Source organism: Oncorhynchus tshawytscha, linkage group LG27, assembly GCF_018296145.1.
Source record: "Oncorhynchus tshawytscha isolate Ot180627B linkage group LG27, Otsh_v2.0, whole genome shotgun sequence".
In the NCBI taxonomy this organism is placed as follows: domain Eukaryota; kingdom Metazoa; phylum Chordata; class Actinopteri; order Salmoniformes; family Salmonidae; genus Oncorhynchus; species Oncorhynchus tshawytscha.
Window position 1 is genome coordinate 9792454 of NC_056455.1, and position 20242 is coordinate 9812695.

The following is a 20242-nucleotide window of genomic DNA, read 5'->3' on the forward strand; positions in this document are numbered from 1 at the left end:
AGAATTTAAGCTTTCTGCACATATAAGACGTGTATGTCCTGGAAATGTTACTTACGTCATTCTAGTCACATTAGCAACAATCGTCCCGGTATAGGGACACCGATCCCGTAGAGGATATTATAAAGGGACAAATGTCATGGGTTTCTAATAAATGGGTATCCCTGTAAATTACAGGAGCACAGACACAGGTGGTCTTTGTGTTCTCTTTATTGACAATGGTTCATGTGAATAAGCTACAACTGCCTTTTCTCAAAGTACGGTATGAAAAGTCCAACAGTGCTGTAGACCTAGCATAATTTTATACAGCTGTCCAAAAATGACAGCCCTTTTCTGTACGTAGCTAGAGCACACCCAACAACAGCACTGAGCCAATAAGATGTTAACATCTCAACCATGTGTACGCTACAGTAACATGGCATCATGTCATGAAATCAAAGCTCTACTCTGGAGAATTTCATATCCATTTGTTGATCAATAGGAAAGATTCAATCCAACTACTGCATTACTATTAGACACTCTCTTATGCTTCCAGTTGAGAATTTGCGTATAAGCAGGCGATAGTTTTAAAATCATCTTTTTCACACCCCACAATCTTTCCCCAAATATGTCACAGCTTAAGAAGGATCACAATCCATAAAATGTTTTTATTTTAGGTTCATATTACTAAAACAAACTGTCACTGCAAAAAGATAGTTTCAGGGGACAAGAGTTTTACAAAAGATTTATAGAAAAAGTGAAAAATTTGAACAATATCAAAGCAATTTATTGTAGAAATGTAAAAAAGGACGAAGGCACTGACAACTTAAAAGAAATAAGAAAAGGTTCCCTTATTTGTTAACACATTAACAAGGTGTATAAAAAGAGCATTTGATTGTGAAGGATTATGGTATAGTCTACTTTTAAATAGCCCACCATAGAATACAGTACTTTGAACACTATGCTGAGAGAGAGAGGTAAACATCTGTGAGAGGAGGACAGTGCTGTGTGTGTGCAGTAGAATTGCGCGCACACACACACGCGTACCTGGAACATCTGTTGAGCCTATGATCACACATAGATGCTCACAGACACACACCCCAAAATGCATACTCTAGCAAAGAGATACAATGAAGACGGCTGGAGAGAATGATCAGATAGGAAAAAGGAGAGACTCAATGGGAGAAGTGCAACAGAAATAAAGCACAGCAGGAAAGCATAGGAGATTCTCATGGCTAACCTGGGGGGGGGGATTTAATGTCATCAGTTCATGTCATAAGACTTAAGCAACAAAATGTCATGCAGCGACTTGTTTGTTTGTAAGAAATAAATTAATTCAAAGATGTGCCCTGGCCGAGTCTCTATACATCTCTTTCCATCTTTCTCTCCTGTATGTGCGGTCAAGAGCCGCTCACATTTTCAGCGGTGTAGGGAACAGAGGTAAGAAGAACTTTGAATCTGACTTGATCCTTTGCCATGGATGGAGGGCAGGAAAGAGGAGTGGTTGATCAGGTCCAAACGTAGCTGTTTTTCCATTCCCAACTCTATTTTTCCTCACCTTTTCCTTCCCCAGAAACACTTCCCATTTACCCTCACATCAGGTCTGTCTCTACTACCTAGTTCTCCTCCCAGTCTTATGTCCCTCCCTCTTTGTCCTTTCTTCTCTCAGGCTCTCCTCCCCCTCACATCCTGCGGATGACCAGCACAGTGGTAAGAACTCCAGCGAGGAACACCCCCACGGTCTGCCAGGTGGGAGTGCCAAAGTAGGAACGGATTCCCTCCTAAGAATTAGGAAGAGACCATTGTCTTCAACCATCACTACAACTACAAATTCAAAAACACATTTATAAAAAATAAAAAACGTGTATGAAACCTGTAAATCAATTTGGGGAAAGCACATCTACTGATTCCTTACCCAGCCACCCTGCTCCCTAATCCAGGTGATCACATGATCTCGCAGGTAGTCTGTGGCCCAGCTGATAATGGTTCTGATGATGTCGGGGACCTTGGTCAACAGAGCCTGAGGAGAGAAAGACGATGCTGTCTTATTACACAATGAAGAAGCCAACTCATCCCAAAACTTGTAAAATGCAGTACCATTCCAAGCGTTGCGGTTTTCAAAACAGTGAATCTATTCCGACTGAGATGAGCCCCGTTTCCTTTGTCTAACGGAGGACAAGAGAGCAAGAGATTGATTGAGAGAGGAGAGCTAAATAAAACACAACCACTGACAACCCTCACCTTGATGACCAGCCGACAGGCAAAGTAGAAGAGTGCCACCACCCTGCCCCAGTTGAACTTCCCATCAGAGAAGATCTCACAGGCCACTCTCATAAAAACCTCCTGGCTGGGCTGGAGTGCAGTATCATTTATCATACTGAATGGAAAAACAAGAGAGATGCTCTGAGTATTGCACAAACTCCAGAGGTCAATTCAAAGTGAATATCGATTCAAGCAAAGAGCTGGAGTCCCTTTCTAAGTCCTTGGTTTAAGATACCTTTGGAGTTGTGTATTGCCATCCAGCTCATCTCCAATCTGCTGCAGGCACTGGGCCAGTTTCTTGTGGTTGGGGTCACACAGCTCACTCCCGCCCAACTGGACCTGTAACACTGACAACTGAGTACTGCTGTCAGCATGGCGACGAACCCGCTCGTAGATGAAACTGCGAAGATAGGGTCACCGGTAAACAACTAGCTAGTATATGTGATCCTTGTCTGATTAATCAGGGTGTAACAAAATTAATTGGTATATACAGCCTGAAACATTGGAGTGCAAAATCTTATAAAATGTTCAGCCAGAATGTTGAATTATTATTTTTATTTTTTTTAACTTACTCTACAGGTTGTCTGTGCAGTTTGTCCTTCAGACGCTCTAAATTTGAGACAAATATCCACAGGAAAGTATTGTTTACCAGGCTTTTTAGAGTGCTGGTAGGTCAGATGAATGCGAGCAACGTCTGATCTGTGGTTCGCTGACGCTTGGCTATTGTTTACATATTGTGCATGTGTTTACGTCGCATTCGTCAGAAGATTGAAAATACACACCAAAAATACAAGCCAACAGAACCATATACCTACCGGCTCAGTAAAAAGTCTGATAAACAGGCTTTTTACTGAGGATATTTTGTCTCAAATTTCAAGTGGCTGAAGGACAAACCGCACAGACAACCTATAGTGTAAGTTCAAATGTAATGTTATTCAACATTCTGGCTTGTAAAGGAACATTTATGATTTGGACTCCAATGTTTCAGGCTATATGTACCAATTAAATAGTGTATTACAGCCTGATTAAATCAGACAAATGTGAATAAAGAATAAAGATCAAATTCAGGAGTAAACAAGAAGGTATACTCACTCTGTCAGTAATCTTTTTCCCAGTTCTAGTACCTGATCAGTTCCATTACCTGAGAACACAAAGCAACACTGTAGTGAGAGTACTACCAGAACATAAACCAACAGCAGGTATAGGCAATTTAAGACAATGCCTATGTCTAGGTAGTCTGGCTAACACTGAACTCTTGAAGTCCTCCTGACTGAGTCACGTAGGTAGCGTCAGCCAGGCTAATGTATGGGTGTCTGTCATATCGAAACTGGGGAGTCATAAATATATTATGTAATGGGCTAAACATGATTGAAATGTGACGCAAAAATATATTTTTGAACAAGTAGGTACTGAAGTATGCAGGTCTCATGACCAGTTCAGTGTGACATGAATTAACGTGAAAGTTAAAACACCAGCTGACTCATTTTCAGAAGTAGACTTCTCAGCTGACATTAGTAACAGTTGGGCTGGCCCAAGATGTACTACAGATAGGTTAGTTGCCAATGATGTTTCTGGAATTACAACCATTAAGAATGAAGTACAACGACTCATCGGACTGCCACACCTGCCCCTACCAGCCCTACAGGAGGGCAGCCCCCAATCAGCCCAGTCCAAGCTCTCCTGTGCCCTAGCACCCCAATGGTGGAACCAGCTTCCCCGCCCATCTTCCCAAAAACATCTGAAACACTACCCCTTCAAAGAGTATCTTAAATACACCCCCACTAACATGCATATTAAACACAGCTAGCTAGCACCCACATACTAGTCTGACGAATCAGTCTGTAATACACTATTAATTGGTATAAACAGTTGAAACAAATGCCAGAAAAATCTTGTAAATGTTCCTTGCCAGAATGTTGAATAAAATTACATTTAAACTTACTATACCGATTGTCTGTGTGGTTTGTCCTTCATCTTCATTGAGACAAAATATCCCCAGGAAAGTACTGTTAAAAAGACTTTTTAGAGAGCCGGTAGGTATATGGTTCAGTACCAAGGTAAAGGTTGTTTTATATAGGATATTCGCTTCTCTCGCCAATAGCTATTGAACCAAGCATGCCATGACAATGAAAATATATTCTAAATCAGGGAAGGATGGAGAACAATCCATAGGTTTTTTGTGTGAATTTCTCATTTCCTTATCAGATTTCAATCTTCAAAAAGATCTAAGATTAACACACAAAAGGTGTCGATTGTTCTCCATCCTCCTCTGATTCAGAAATAAACGTCACAATACTCCATGTCATGGCATGCTTGGTTCAATAGCTATTGACGAGTGAAAACCGAATATCCAATACAAAACAGAATGTTTGGGGTGTATATGTATATACCAATTAACTGTTTATTACAGACTAGCACATAACGTTACATGCTTACAGGCTAGCTTGGTGAGAAAAGAAAACAAGTTAACTATAATGTAGCTTTCCCAGATAGATAGATAGGTAACTTAACTACCTAGTTATGTGTATGGGCATGTTTCAGAGATGGGATGGCTGGGTGTTATGTTAGCTAGTTATCCAGCTGGCTAGCTCGACGCGGCTGGGTCCAACCGGTAACAAACCTCAATTATTTAACAAGTTAACTAAACTGTGACAAATACTTTAAGTTCCGGCTCACGATAATTACGATATCAGTGCCACAGTTCCGTATCGACTGTGTTTATCATAGTTATGTCACTTACCTGAATCGCCTCCTCCCGACGGCGTAGCCATCTTGTAACGTTACTAATATTACTTTGAGTCTGCTTCCGCCTGCAGTCATGTGACATATGTTTACAGTAACAGAGGAGTGGCTTCGTGTTGCTCGTTCATGAATGCCAGCTTGTAAGAACACAACGCAGAGGGCCGATAACATTTACGAGTAGTCAATTTACAAAACACTAAGAGTATAGCACGTTTAATCAGCAATGAATACAAATATTTTGACAAATGTAATCCAAGGTTCCGCTTCTGCCTTGCCCTTTATTAAACGTCATATCCTGACCTTGCTGACTTCTGTCGGTTGCGCGCATGCTTAGTTCTCTTTACGACTCGGCTGGCAAAGATGGCGGATGCACAAGTACGTTCCGCAAAACAGCGTGGCGAAATTAATGTGCTTCTTTTTGACAGAAAAATAACTAGCATGGCATCGTAGCGTACAATACATAGCTTTGGTTAAGCGAAGAGCATGCGATTGAAGTATTTCACTGTAGTTTGGTCCCGCAGTTGTTTCGACTATCGCGTTCCGAGGCCCTGTACTGTGGAGCGCATTGTCGGAGATGCAGCTAGGCCGTTTGCTAACTAGGCCTTTACAACATTGTGCGTATGCTTAATCTGTAGTTGATAATCGAAGTTTACTGATTTATGGCAGAGTTGATAGCTAAAACGTGTCATTGCTAGATAAATGTATGCGCAAGAAGCTCAGTCTTAACGTACTGAAAAAGCTATAGCCGTCAGGTTAGTTTTTACGCTAATTTGGCTGGCTTACTAGCCAGATACTCTTTCGTTGGCCAAACTCAGCGGTTTACTTTCTCAATTTCTATATTCCAAATGTTATGGCTATTGTTTTAGTTACCTAGTTAATTTGCTCTGCTTTTGAGTGCAGCCAGCTCAAACTTTTCTGAACTTTCATAATGGCCAGCTTCATAGTGTAAATCTGGCTAGTGCACCCTTTCTGATCTACTTCTCTGTTAAATTAACTTATAATATTTTGTAAACATTAATGCACAGTAGTCGTGTCTTATTTTTTTTTTAACCTGCAAATGATGTTTTTCTCACGATGGTCTTCCTAGCCTGTGAGGCTCTGACGACACTGCCTAACGGCAACACTGATGCAGTATAGCTTGATGGGTCTTTTCAGATCCATGATGCAGCAACGGGTTAGTCTCTGCATAGATTTTTTTTTTAAACTTGGTTATGTCTTTTCCCCACAGACCGAGAGGGCTTATCAGAAGCAGCCAACCATCTTCCAGAACAAGAAGCGTGTTCTGGTTGGTGAAGGTGGCAAGGAGGCCAAGGAGAAGCTCCCACGCTACCACAAGAGCGTTGGTCTAGGCTTCAAAACCCCAAGAGAGGTGATGTACCCAACGACCTAAACTATCGTAAAACTACAGTTGTGCTCCTTATGGGCAGTATTATTTAATTGTTTTTTGAATACAGCCTTGTCTAAGGTGTCAATTAGCTTGTATGGTTAACTGCTCTTTAAAGCTGCAAATGATGTTTTTCTCACGATGGTCTTCCAAGCCTGAGGCTCTGACGACACTGCCAAATGGCAACACTGATGCAGTTATAGGAGGGCTTTGGCCATCTATACTGAACAAAAAAATAGATGTACGGTTATGCTCCAATGTTTCATGAGTAGAAATAAAAGGCCCCAGTAATGTTCCGTATGCACAAAAATATTTTTTTCTAAAATGTTTGTTTACATCCCTGTTAGTGAAGATATCTCCTTTGGCAATATGATCCATCCACCTGTGGCATATCAAGAAGCTGCTCAAACACTATGATCATTACACAGGAGCACCATGTACTGGGCACAATAAAAGGCCCCTCTAAAATGTGCAGTTTTGTCACACAACACAATGCCACGGATGTCTCAAGTTGAGGGAGTGTGCAATTGGCATGCTGACTGCAGGAATGTTCCCCAAAGCTTTTGCCCTAAAATTGATGACAACTCATGAAACAGGAATATTTCTGTCTAAAGCCCAGTGGGTGGGCCTATGGCCGCTCCCCTGCCCATTCATGTGAAATCCAAAGATTATGCCCCAATTAATTAAAATGTCTGATTTCATTATGAACTGTAACTTGGGTAATTGTTGTATGTTGGGTTTCTTTTAGTTCCGTATTGTTTATTTTTACACGGGTTTGAGCGTTTTGGAAGGAGTTGCAGAGAACCTAACTTTTTTTTTCCCCAACAGGCTATCGATGGTACTTACATTGACAAGAAATGCCCCTTCACTGGGAATGTCTCCATCCGTGGTCGTATCCTCTCCGGTTAGTCTTTAAATTTCCTTGCTGTTCATTGTTTTTGGTTTGGATGTAAAACAGTCATCTTTGGCATTTAGAGCCCTATATGACCACATTCTCACTGAACTGCAAACAGTTTTCTCATGATGGTCTTCCAAGCCTTCTGGATATGACAAAGCCTTATGGCATTACTGATGCAATGACCCTAAGACCATGCTCACCCTATTCAACGGTCTACTCCTATCCCTAGATCAGTGCTTAGATGTAGTCTAAGATTGACCACATTGACCTGATTCTGCCTTTTCAGGCGTGGTGACCAAGATGAAGATGCAGAGGACCATCGTCATCAGACGTGACTACCTGCATTACATCCGCAAATACAACCGCTTTGAGAAGAGGCACAAGAACATGTCTGTCCATCTCTCACCTGCCTTCAGGTAAGAGGATTTCTGTCGAGTCTTTTCAACCTCTCTTCTTTGCATGTCTTTTTCTTGCCAGGCTGTATCCAAGAATTGGCTGATCGTGCCTAGCTAGTGCCTTTCCTACTGCAAGGGTGGCTGTAACTCACTGTTGCACTACAGTTGAAGTTCTATGAAATCAGATTTTATGTTGGCTGCAAATTATGTTTTTCTCACAATGGTCTTCCAAGCCCATGTGGCGCTGACGACACTGCCTAATGGCTACACTGATGCAGTTTGGCCTACCTATCACATGAGACGGCAGTGGTTTCCATGTTTCTCAATTCTCCTTGCATTATCTTGATGTTATTCCTAGAAAAGCAGTGCCATGGTCGCTTTCGGATTATGCTCCAGTAATTCCCTCTTTTTCCCTGCAGAGACGTCTCCGTCGGAGACATTGTTACCGTCGGAGAGTGCCGACCCCTCAGCAAGACAGTCAGGTTCAACGTCCTCAAGGTCACAAAGGCCGCTGGCGCCAAGAAGCAGTTCCAGAAGTTCTAATCTAGGATGTGCAGGAGATGAGACCAATTGACAGGAAGGCTTTCTAGGCTGACCTGCTCTGAAGTATCTGAAATAAAGAAAATGTTCTGTATCTTGGTCTTCTGGCCTGTCTTTTGTTAAATAATTACGTTTGTACAGTTCAATGGAAAGCCTTTGCCAATTAACTGAAAATTGAGTGCTTTGTTTTGCGTAATAACTGAGTCTGACTTATTGTGTGTTCTGCCGGACAATTCTCTCCGTTGTCCATCCATCAACTGACTCCTATACCAAGGCTTTCAGGCAATCAGCATTCAGGACTGGACCTGTCCAGTTTATAATTATTTATATACCTTGGGTCTCAAAAGTCAAAGATGGATACACAAAAGGGACCCCTAGTGGATAACTAAATCTATGTCAAGACTCAAAAGTGTGGCCTTGTCCTATGCTTAACCAACAGAGGGTGACAAACACCCTCTGTTGGTTACCAAATGTACTGATGAGATTTGAAGAAATTGCACACTGGCTTCCATCCTGGGACTGGGTGTAGAAAGAGGATATAAAGTATTGTTAGTACCATAACAGTAAATGATTCTCATGTCATTTTATTTAAATCTGATAGACAAAGTAATAATTTTTATCCTTTAATTCATTCACATTTAGTGTGCCACATTCAGCGGAGGCTGTTTGAGGCAAGTTGATTGTCACCCATGGTCCACACAGCATAATTTCCAAGTCATGGGAGAGATCTACAGTGGCATGCTACTGAAACTCCCAATGTGAATACAAAGAAACAATGGAATACAAAATAAATGCTTTCAGAAATCAAATGTTTCAACTGACAAATACCAGTGGGGATTTCCCTTTCAAACTTGCAATATAAGGTTTTTATATTTGGTCTGAATGATGGTATGAAAGTATTTCTCCCACGAGACCATATACATTTGAACCCAAACAAATCATGTACACAAGTCCTTGGTTGGACTCATTCTAGGGTTGTCTTGTTTTTCAGTTTGTTCCATTGTTTCCTAGGTGTTTTGCTATAGGCCTGTACGCCCAATGGCTTCTGAGATCCAGAAGAAAACGTACCCAAACATGCAATACATGCTAAATTGCCTGCGTGCATCAGCTGAGGCATATGGGGCTTTGATTCTGATATCCAACCCCTCAGTGTCTCTGCATGGGAATGAGGGCTGAGCTTCTGTCTACTTTGCTGCCTGGGTCTACCAAGGTCTTGGTGTCTGCATTTACATAATGATGTTGAGGTTGCTGCTTTCCCAGTGCCTATGTGAATGTGGACCGTATGGTGGTGACGTGAGTCCAGCTATGGCAGGGGGTTGAGTGGGGCATGTTCTCACATTGTAGACACACTGATGAAGCCAGACCCATAAGTCACCTTGCTAGACAGCATTCATAAGAAGCTTGCAATCCTTGGCCACTGCTTATGCCCACCTCTTATTTGACCTAGTCACGGATTAAGGTCTGGATTCAATTCGTATCGAGGAAGATCTACGTCAATTTAAAGGCAATGTTCCCGCGTTCGCAGACTGCATTCACGGTAAACGCGGATCTTCCGCGATACAGATTGAATCCAGCCCTAAACCTTCTACCAGACTTGTCTGACTGCAGAATCCTGGCACACAATACAGCTTCTCAAGAAAGGTAGTAAAATAAATAAATGAAACATGTCTAACAAGGTAGAGTTTCTGTCAACTCCCAAGATTATGGCACATCCGTTCAAGGGAAATCATTCTAAATACTGGGACAAAAAAATAACTACAGGGTCAACTGCATTACTTCATCAGCAAGGCTGGTCTCCAACGCTGGGGTCATCACGCCGTAGGCCTCCATAGACAGGGGACTGTGTAATGGGGTTAGGATAGGCCCCAGGGGTGATCTGTGGACCATAGCTCCTCTCACGCACAGACACCCCAGGGAGAGGAAGGAGAGACCTGACCATGACCCCTCAATGGTCAAGCTTGCTCATGAATCCATACTGAAGGGAGGCAAGAGAGATGAATCATCATATATTGAGTTTGTTTAGTGAGCAGTCATAGTGTGCATCTGGTTTTGTTCTTTTTAATGCTACTCTGAAACTTGCCGCGTCACTTACAATGAGGTCCAAAAGTGGATTTGAAATTATACAATGACTACGAGGTTAAAATGCATACTGTCAGATTTAATTTAAGGTTACTTTAATCCATATTGGGTGAACCATGTAGAAATTACAACCCTTTTGGGAACCAAAAGTACTCTGAAAAATTCACTTACAGTTGAAGTCGGAAGTTTACATACACCTTAGCAAAATACATTTAAACTCCGTTTTTCACAATTCCTGACATTTAATCCTTGTAAAAATTCCCTGTTTTAGGTCAGTTAGGATCACCACTTTATTTTAAGAATGTGAAATGTCAGAATAATAGTAGAGAGAATGATCACATTCCCAGTGGGTCAGAAGTTTACATACACTCAATTAGTATTTGGTAGCATTGCCTTTAAATTGTTTAACTTGGGTCAAATGTTTTGGGGAGTATTCCACAAGCTTCCCACAATAAGTTGGGTGAATTTTGTCCCATTCCTCCTGGCAGAGCTGGTGTAACGGAGTCAGGTTTGTAGGCCTCCTTGCTCGCACACGCTTTTTCAGTTCTGCCCACAATTTTTTTTATAGGATTGAGGTCATGGCTTTGTGATGGCCATTCCAATGCCTTGACTTTGTTGTCCTTAAGCCATTTTGCTACAACTTTGGAAGTATGCTTGGGGTCATTGTCCATTTGGAAGACCCGTTTGTGACCAAGCTTTAACTTCCTGACTGATGTCTTGAGATGTTGCTTCAATATATCCACATTTTCCTCCCTCACGATGCCATCTATTTTGTGAAGTCGACCAGTCCCTCCCGCAGCAAAGCACCCCCACAACATGATGCTGTCACACTTGTGCTTCACGGCTGGGAAGGTGTTCTTTGGCTTGCAAGCCTCCCCATTTTCCTCCAAACATAACGATGGTCATTATGGCCAAACAGTTCTATTTTTGTTTCATTAGACCAGAGGACATTTCTCCAAAAAGTATGATCTTTGTCCCCATGTGCAGTTGCAAACCGTAGTCGGGCTTTTTTATGGCCGTTTTGATGCAGTGGCTTCTTCCTTGCTAAGCGGCCTTTCAGGTTATGTTGATATAGGACTCGTTTTACTGTGGATATAGATACTTTTGTACCTGTTTTCTCCAGCATCTTCACAAGGTCCTTTGTTGTTGTTCTGGGATTGATTTGCACTTTTCACAACGATGTACATTCATCTCTAGGAGACAGAAAGCATCTCCTTCCTGAGTGGTATGATGGCTGCGTGATCCCATGGTGTTTATACTTGCGTACTATTGTTTGTACAGATGCATGTGGTACCTTCAGGCGTTTGGAAATTGCTCCCAAGGATGAACCAGACTTGTAGAGGTCTACAGTCTTTTTTCTGAGGTCTTGGCTGATTTCTTTTGATTTCCCATGTCAAGCAAAGAGGCATTGGGTTTGAAGGTATGGCCTTGAAATACATTCACAGGTACACCTCTAATTGACTCAGATAATGTCAATTAGCCTATCAGAAGCTTCTAAAAGTCATGAAATAATTTTCTGGAATTTTCCAAGCTGTTTAAAGGAACAGTCAACTTAGTGTATGTAAATTTCTGACTCACTAGAATTGTGATACAGTGAAATATAAGTGAAATAATCTGTCTGTAAACTATTGTTGGAAAAATGACTTGTGTCATGCACAAAGTAGATGTCCTAACCGACTTGCCAACACTATAGTTTGTTAACAAGAAATTTGGAGAGTGGTTGAAAAACAAGTTTTAATGACTCCTACCTAAGTGTATGTAAACGTCTGACTTCAACTGTATATGTGTATTAAAGTAGTTAAAAACTTTAGTGTTTGGTCCCATATTCCTAGCACGAAATGACTACATCAAGCTTGTGACAATACAAACTTGTTGGATGCATTTGCAGTTGGTTTTGGTTGTGTTTCAGATTATTTTATGCCCAATAGAAATTAATGGTAAATAATGTATTATATCATTTTTGAGAAAGTTTATTGTAAATAAGAATAGATATGTTTCTGGATGTCACCATGATTACGGATAATCATGAATGAATCGTGAATAACGACGAGTGAGAATGTTACAGAAGCTCAAAGATCAAACCCCCAAGACATGTGAACCTCTCAACATTACCATTAACAGAGGAGGTTAGCATTTTTGGGGGGGTATGATATTTATTCCTCTCATTATTCACGATTCATTCAAAGGGTATCCATAGTCGTGGTGACATCCACATGAATGTAGAAGTGTTTAGAAACATATTCTCTAATATTTTAATTAAAAGGGACTCCAAAAAGTGCTGTAATTTGTAAACGGTTCACCCGATATGGATGACAATACCCTCAAATTGGAGCTCACTACATCACTGACAAATAGTTGTTAGCCTCATTTTTAAAATGGTCACTACGCACCACTGTTTTGGTGTTAGTTGGTGATTTGCTAAGGCAATCAATTGCAAGTAAGGAAATCAGCCCCTGTAGTTTTCCGTGGAGGATGGAGGATTCTGTAACTAAAGAGACTTCATAGAGATGGTTTTATTATGAATCATAAACACAGGTCTCAGTCGGATGAGGATAGGTCCATAAATTACAGGAGATCAAAGGTATGTGGAGGTTTTTAAGGTGTGGAACAGTGTCACCACTGTTCTATCCTCATAAAATAGATATAGCCGTTGACCTTTGCAATGCGTTTTGCGAAAGAATACTTGAATCTTTTATGATATCATCTTTATAAGGCTTTTAATTAAAAATCTCTTTCATAAATCCAGCTTGATTTAGTTTCTGTTATGGATAAAAATACATAGAACCAGGGTACAGTAGCCCACGGTGCACAGATGTCAATTCAACGTCTATTCCACGTTAGTTCAACGTCATTTCATTGAAACCGTTGGCAAACAGGGGAAACTCCAGTGACTGATTTCATTATCCTAGACGCACACAACAATGCCATCAGGCAAGGAAATATGAACTTATGTAACAACTTGAGAAGCAATCACTTGCAGCAGATCAAAGCATATCTGTTTCATTTATTACATGGCAGTTAAACCTGTCTGTTATGGAGTATACCTCATTGTTAGTCCATGTTGATACGTGCATCTTGTGCTCACACCTGCCGCAGCTGTTAGTTCAATATCAATGACTCACTGGGGGATCCATATACTTAAATGTAACTCTAAAGTAAATGTTAACAATGCAAAAAGACAGGAAGAAGATGCAGATATTCTATACTGTTCTCGTCTTTTGGTTCCTTCTCAGTCAGAAACTGTTTTCGGTGGGTAGAATGGGACTGAATGATTATTTTTGTAAGTTTTCAATATTTTGTATAGGTTCAATTAAGATGCCAAACTCTCTAGATGATTTGCTCTCGCTACAATATCATCTAATTTGTATTTTCTTCCATGTCTCAATCTTCACTGTATCATTAGTTAGGTAACCTGACTCATGAGATTTGCCACTTTTTGAGCTGTGAGTAATGTGGCTGTAAGTCTCCACTAAACAAACATCTGCATGGTCTGCCTGCTGGTACTGTACAGTACAGCCCATTCCAGTGGGGATCATTTCCATTTAACACCCTGATGGAGTGGAGATCATTTCTATGTAACATCCTGATGGAGTGGAGATCATTTCTATATAACATCCTGATGGAGTGGAGATCATTTCTATGTAACATCCTGATGGAGTGGAGATCATTTCTATGTAACATCCTGATGGAGTGGAGATCATTTACATGTAACATCCTGGTGGAGTGGAGATCATTTCTATGTAACATCCTGATGGAGTGGAGATCATTTACATGTAACATCCTGGTGGAGTGGAGACCATTTCTATGTAACATCCTGATGGATTGGAGATCATTTCTATGTAACATCCTGATGGAGTGGAGATCATTTCTATGTAACACACGGATGGAAAATCTAGCTATATCTCCAGGTGAGGATACTGTTGAAAGAGGGCCCAGGGCAAACCTGTCCCTGTCCATCTAATTCCTCTGCTAAAGAGCTCAAACACTTTCCAGCTGGGAAAAGTCCCAAAAGGTGCAGCTAAGAACTACTGAGAGGGTAGGAAGTGAATGGACCATCAATTACAGGCATGTGACCTGGGCACATGGGGGGGGGGGAGTACAGGAATCCCTGAAATTCCTTTACATTGATGACTTTTTGCAAAACCAATCAGTTTTCCCCATTGATTCAACGTCATCACATTTATTTTTGTTGTTGAAATAACGTGGAAACATTGTTGATTCAACCAGTTTGGTCCCAGTGGCACTGCAGCCCACAGCAGATCACTGCCCTGCATTGCCTGGCTTCCTTTCCTCTCCACATCATTTACTGTCCACCACTTAACAGTCCAGTGCCTTGCAGGTTTACATGTTTATCTAGTGTCACTGAGCATGCACACAGGTTTTCTTACTTGTCCATTCAGCAGCAGGGATGTTAGTCTAGAGGGTCATCTCCGTAAGGGTCATGTCTGAAAGTTAAACACAGGCCTTATGGTGTCCCAGCAGGGGTCTGGGCAGGGGGCAGGACAGGAGGGGTCACGGTGCTGCACTGGGCCCTCATCTTGGTTTGTTTTGACATGTCAGCAAGCAGCACACAAACTCTTTTCCAGCAGCGGTGGAGGAGGCCCGATGACTTGAGCAGATGGGAGCAGAGCGGGGTTGTATACCGTAACATAGTGGAACATGGACCCTGGCATCAGCAGCCCCTCAGATGGCCCCCTGCCCTCTGTCAGCTGCTAGCATAGAGGCGGGGGTGGGGAAGAGGCTGAGTCCTCTACTCTACTGGGGTTACCAACACAGAGCTGGCAAGGTACTGCACTCTGAGGTTGCACGTAGGAGGAGGATATTGTCTTACTATGATGCCCTGGTGGCTTATGTATGATTATGTGAATGTTAAGAGTTGATGTAGAGGACTCTCAACATGTGTATGTAATCATACAGGAACATTTGTACTTCTGATATGTACAGTGCCTTGCGAAAGTATTCGGCCCCCTTGAACTTTGCGACCTTTGCCACATTTCAGGCTTCAAACATAAAGATATAAAACTGTATTTTTTTGTGAAGAATCAACAACAAGTGGTACACAATCATGAAGTGGAACGACATTTATTGGATATTTCAAACTTTTTTAACAAATCAAAAACTGAAAAATTGGGCGTGCAAAATTATTCAGCCCCCTTAAGTTAATACTTTGTAGCGCCACCTTTTGCTGCGATTACAGCTGTAAGTCGCTTGGGGTATGTCTCTATCAGTTTTGCACATCGAGAGACTGAAATTTTTTCCCATTCCTCCTTGCAAAACAGCTCGAGCTCAGTGAGGTTGGATGGAGAGCATTTGTGAACAGCAGTTTTCAGTTCTTTCCACAGATTCTCGATTGGATTCAGGTCTGGACTTTGACTTGGCCATTCTAACACCTGGATATGTTTATTTTTGAACCATTCCATTGTAGATTTTGCTTTATGTTTTGGATCATTGTCTTGTTGGAAGACAAAACTCCGTCCAAGTCTCAGGTCTTTTGCAGACTCCATCAGGTTTTCTTCCAGAATGGTCCTGTATTTGGCTCCATCCATCTTCCCATCAATTTTAACCATCTTCCTTGTCCCTGCTGAAGAAAAGCAGGCCCAAACCATGATGCTGCCACCACCATGTTTGACAGTGGGGATGGTGTGTTCAGGGTGATGAGCTGTGTTGCTTTTACGCCAAACATAACATTTTGCATTGTTGCCAAAAAGTTCAATTTTGGTTTCATCTGACCAGAGCACCTTCTTCCACATGTTTGGTGTGTCTCCCAGGTGGCTTGTGGCAAACTTTAAACAACACTTTTTATGGATATCTTTAAGAAATGGCTTTCTTCTTGCCACTCTTCCATAAAGGCCAGATTTGTGCAATATACGACTGATTGTTGTCCTATGGACAGAGTCTCCCACCTCAGCTGTAGATCTCTGCAGTTCATCCAGAGTGATCATGGGCCTCTTGGCTGCATCTCTGATCAGTCTTCTCCTTGTATGAGCTGAAAGTTTAGAGGGACGGCCAGGTCTTGGTAGATTTGCAGTGGTCTGATACTCCTTCCATTTCAATATTATCGCTTGCACAGTGCTCCTTGGGATGTTTAAAGCTTGGGAAATCTTTTTGTATCCAAATCCAGCTTTAAACTTCTTCACAACAGTATCTCGGACCTGCCTGGTGTGTTCCTTGTTCTTCATGATGCTCTCTGCGCTTTTAACAGACCTCTGAGACTATCACAGTGCAGGTGCATTTATACGGAGACTTGATTACACACAGGTGGATTGTATTTATCATCATTAGTCATTTAGGTCAACATTGGATCATTCAGAGATCCTCACTGAACTTCTGGAGAGAGTTTGCTGCACTGAAAGTAAAGGGGCTGAATAATTTTGCACGCCCAATTTTTCAGTTTTTGATTTGTTAAAGAAGTTTGAAATATCCAATAAATGTCATTCCACTTCATGATTGTGTCCCACTTGTTGTTGATTCTTCACAAAAAAATACAGTTTTATATCTTTATGTTTGAAGCCTGAAATGTGGCAAAAGGTCGCAAAGTTCAAGGGGGCCGAATACTTTCGCAAAGCACTGTATGTTAATGCAGTTTTCATTCTTATCTTTATTGATGTTTGTCATTCTCTTGAGATGTTTCAAATCATTAGCAAGTATTTGCTTTGCTGATGTCTAGCTGCACTCTTTTCTGTTTCCAAAGGCAAGTACATTTTCCAGGCTTGGGCGGTCTTCTGGGGCACTGTGGGTCAGCGCCGGGGAACACACCACATCTGGACAACGCATCGCCCTTCAGATGTGCACAAGGATATCCACTGTCCCTGGATCAAATCAACTATAGTTGTGTCCAACAACTTCCTGTTGAAAGACAAGGGTGTCAACAGAATAACAGACAATCATATGCATATCTTACACACCTCTTTATTTTAACTAGGCAAGTCAGTTAAGAACCAATTCTTATTTACAATGACAGCCTAGGAACAGTGCCTTAACTGCCTTATTCAGGGACAGAACAACAGATTTTCCAAACTTGGTGATTCGATCTAGCAACCTTTTGGTTACTGGCCTAACGCTCTAACCACTAGGCTACCTGCCGCCCCTTAAAAGCAGATGATATAGGATGAGCTGATATAAGTTGTTTGGTACCAGTGAAAGTAGTTGATGTGCTCAACATTAGCATGTCAGAATACATGAGGCAAAGGTCAGAGGTGCCGGTCATGGCTTGAGGTGTCTGGTACCAACAACTGCAGTGCATTTACAAGTGTGAGGTCAGCTCCTTAACTGATTTGAATGGGTTTTGCAGATGGGGCTTACCCTTCTCTCATTTCATCAAAATGTAATATCCATACCATAAATCAATCTCTGAATTTTGGTTATGAAATGGCTTGAGTTGCATCCATTAAGTGAACATAAACTTATCAAAGTTGTCATTTCTGTATTCAATGGTAAAGGTTTATTTATAAATCAATGCAAATGAAAATGCAGGGACTTCAAATTAGGTGAATTTACTCTCAAAACAAAGTTACAAGTTTGTTTTGAGCAGTGAGATATTTAATAGAAATGCACAATGATTATACTTCACCTGGTCTGTCAGTGAAAGCTGATAGCTGTTACCAGCTGCTCTTGAAGCTGGCTGGTCAGAGACGGGGCATGGGGCCAGCCTCATCCTCTTAACAACTGGCTCCTACTTTCCAGTCAAAGCAGCAGGTCCTAATTCAATATTCCCAGGATCTGCCGTGTCTGCCTGTCAGACCGGACGGATGGCTGGCATGTGTGGGTGTGATGGGCACCTCTGATTTTACACCAGGGTCTCAGATCAAACAGGCGCTGGGGTCAGAGATCAAGGTACAGGGTGTACCCAGCGTCAGCAGACTGGGGTCTTGTGTGTGAATCATCCAACATGGCTTTCATCAGAGCATCCCTGGGGTGTGCTCTCAGTGACTGATGGTCATGTAAACCTACTGGAATTTGAGAATCTGAAAACCCATATAATGTGGGCCACATATCTGACTGGCAGAAACACAGGTTCCATTTTCATTGTTCATGCATTGTGTTCTACAGGTCAGCTCCTATGACTACATAGACAGAATACATCTGAAATGCTACAAATCTGTTTTTCCTTAGGATGTAGTCTGCCACTAAGGCTATGATAAACAGACACTACTATAGATATAACTTTTTGAATGCATATTCATTATCATTCATCTTTTTACAAAAAGAGACAAAGAAACTAGACAAACCAAAGCCAAAAAAACACAAACATTTTGTTTCTCTGTTGAATTGGCCCTTGGCTTGAGCTCTGAGCAGGAGGAATTCTCTGTGGCAGATGGTGAGTCATAACCCCTGAGGCCAGCAGCAATGCTACACTCTGGGACCCGGATACCTAATAATGCCCTGTTGAGCTTCTCACCCACAATGTTATCTCATCTCCCTGACCTATTGTGGCACTCACTGGCGGTAATGACAGTGGGGAGACCCAAGCTGTGATCAAGTCTCTCCCCAGAGAGAGACAAGACCCTGGGAACCTGGTAGTAATCAGCACACAGGCCCAATCTCTCCATCTTACCTCAGTGGCATATCTCGTTTCCTATCACAGCACACAGTTAGTCTAGATACTGCTGCTCCTGCTGCTGCTGTTATTTGAGGTCAGCTACCAAAGACTATGCTTTAAGTGGAATCTGTTGAATTCCAATTTTGGGTGTCAGTGTAGATACTTGAGATTGTTTGTAAGGTTTTTGCTGATGTTCAACCTGGTCTCAGAGCATTTGGTATTATTCTTTACGTAAATTAGAGACACTCCATTTAGTCAGTTGTACAACTGAATGCCTTCAACTGAAATGTGTCTTCTGCATTTAACCCAACCCCTCTGAATCAGAGAGGTGTGGGGGGCTGCCATAATCAATGGCAGGTAAATAAAGGTAAAATAAAATCAACCTCTATCTCCGGCGCCGGGGAACAGTGGGTTAACCGCCTTGCTTAGGAGCAGAATGACAGATTTTTACCTTGTCAGCTCAGGGATTCGATCCAGCAACCTTTCGGTTACTGGCCCAACGCTCTATGATATGTTACATTTCGTATGGTATGTAATAATTAGGGTTAGTTAACATGCTAAGTAGTTGCAAAGTAGATAAAAAGTAGTAAGTCGTTGAAAAGTTGGTAATTATCTAAAATGCTAAAGTTGTCCATGATGAGATTCAAACTCGCAACCTTTGGTTTGCTGGACATTGTCTGTGATGGGATTTGAACTCGCAACCTTTGGGTTGCTTGACACTCGTGTTATACCCCCAACCACCATACTTTTGTTTTTGCTTTAAGTAACCATCTGTCTTATGTAACCATAACAAATGTAACCTATCATACTAATTTGAGTGTCCCAGGTTTACATTTACTATTTTACGACTAGTCTATGAGACCAGGCTGTGATCCTAGATAAAGTGGGTGGATATTGCAGTTTGTTCTGTCTTTTGTTCCTAATGTCTTACACAATACAAATATAGTGTAAATACAGTGCAACCTAACAAAGGAGAGAAAGAAAGAATAGCAGAGAGTAACCACATAACAATAGTGTTTCCCCAAGAAGAAAAAGGCTATAGCCCCAAGAGGATATCTGTGTATTCTTACCAAACTATAAATTAGAAGGAAACAGCTGACTGATGCCTTTTAATAAAATGCACACAATGCATACAGTGTCATTACCATGACAGTAAGACATGCCAGTACCCAGGACATTTTCCCAAGATGCCAAAACAAATGGTTATATGTAGGCCAGATACAATCAGTAAAATATGTTAATAAGAAGACGCCATGCTGAGCCCAGCATATCTCGATCAGATAGTGACTGTCCCAATGTCCCCATTCCCACCGCTCTCCTATGATCATTAGTCCATCAATTACACTGTTCTCATTTACAAAAAAAACTATAATCCACAAATATAATCGCTGAAGTTAATGTTTTAACCATCCACCTTTATAAACATG

At 41.5% G+C, this 20242-nt stretch overlaps 2 protein-coding genes, 3 non-coding genes and 1 pseudogene across 8 annotated transcripts; 5 read left to right on the forward strand and 1 right to left on the reverse strand.

Moving 5' to 3' along the window:
• Positions 1–189: 189 nt before the first annotated feature.
• Positions 190–5077, reverse strand: LOC112246045 (apoptosis regulator BAX). 4 transcript variants are annotated; one of them, XM_024414308.2, is made up of 7 exons: positions 4979–5073; positions 4186–4244; positions 3331–3379; positions 2474–2638; positions 2218–2353; positions 1892–1996; positions 190–1757 (listed from the first exon to the last, which is right to left on the reverse strand). In XM_024414308.2, the coding sequence occupies exons 1-7, from the start codon at positions 5056–5058 to the stop codon at positions 1659–1661; spliced, it is 693 nt and encodes a 230-aa protein (XP_024270076.1). In that variant the 5' UTR covers positions 5059–5073; the 3' UTR covers positions 190–1658. The 4 variants fall into 4 exon arrangements, with proteins under 4 accessions (XP_024270076.1, XP_024270075.1, XP_024270077.1 ...); XM_024414307.2 differs by having other exon boundaries at positions 4186–4256; XM_024414309.2 differs by lacking the exon at positions 4186–4244 and having other exon boundaries at positions 4979–5077.
• A 121-nt stretch (positions 5078–5198) lies between these two features.
• On the forward strand, positions 5199–8291 carry rps11 (ribosomal protein S11). The gene is made up of 5 exons (XM_024414311.2): positions 5199–5355; positions 6209–6349; positions 7193–7268; positions 7549–7678; positions 8077–8291. Exons 1-5 carry the CDS (start codon positions 5341–5343, stop codon positions 8198–8200), a joined length of 486 nt encoding a protein of 161 aa, XP_024270079.1. The 5' UTR covers positions 5199–5340; the 3' UTR covers positions 8201–8291.
• LOC112246056 lies at positions 6033–6116 on the forward strand. The gene has a single exon (XR_002952852.1). It is a non-coding gene; the product is annotated as a small nucleolar RNA SNORD35 (small nucleolar RNA).
• On the forward strand, positions 6484–6565 carry LOC112246054. The gene has a single exon (XR_002952851.1). It is a non-coding gene; the product is annotated as a small nucleolar RNA SNORD35 (small nucleolar RNA).
• Positions 7369–7445, forward strand: LOC112246052 (annotated as a pseudogene).
• On the forward strand, positions 7856–7939 carry LOC112246057. Its single transcript, XR_002952853.1, has one exon. It is a non-coding gene; the product is annotated as a small nucleolar RNA SNORD35 (small nucleolar RNA).
• Positions 8292–20242: the final 11951 nt, after the last annotated feature.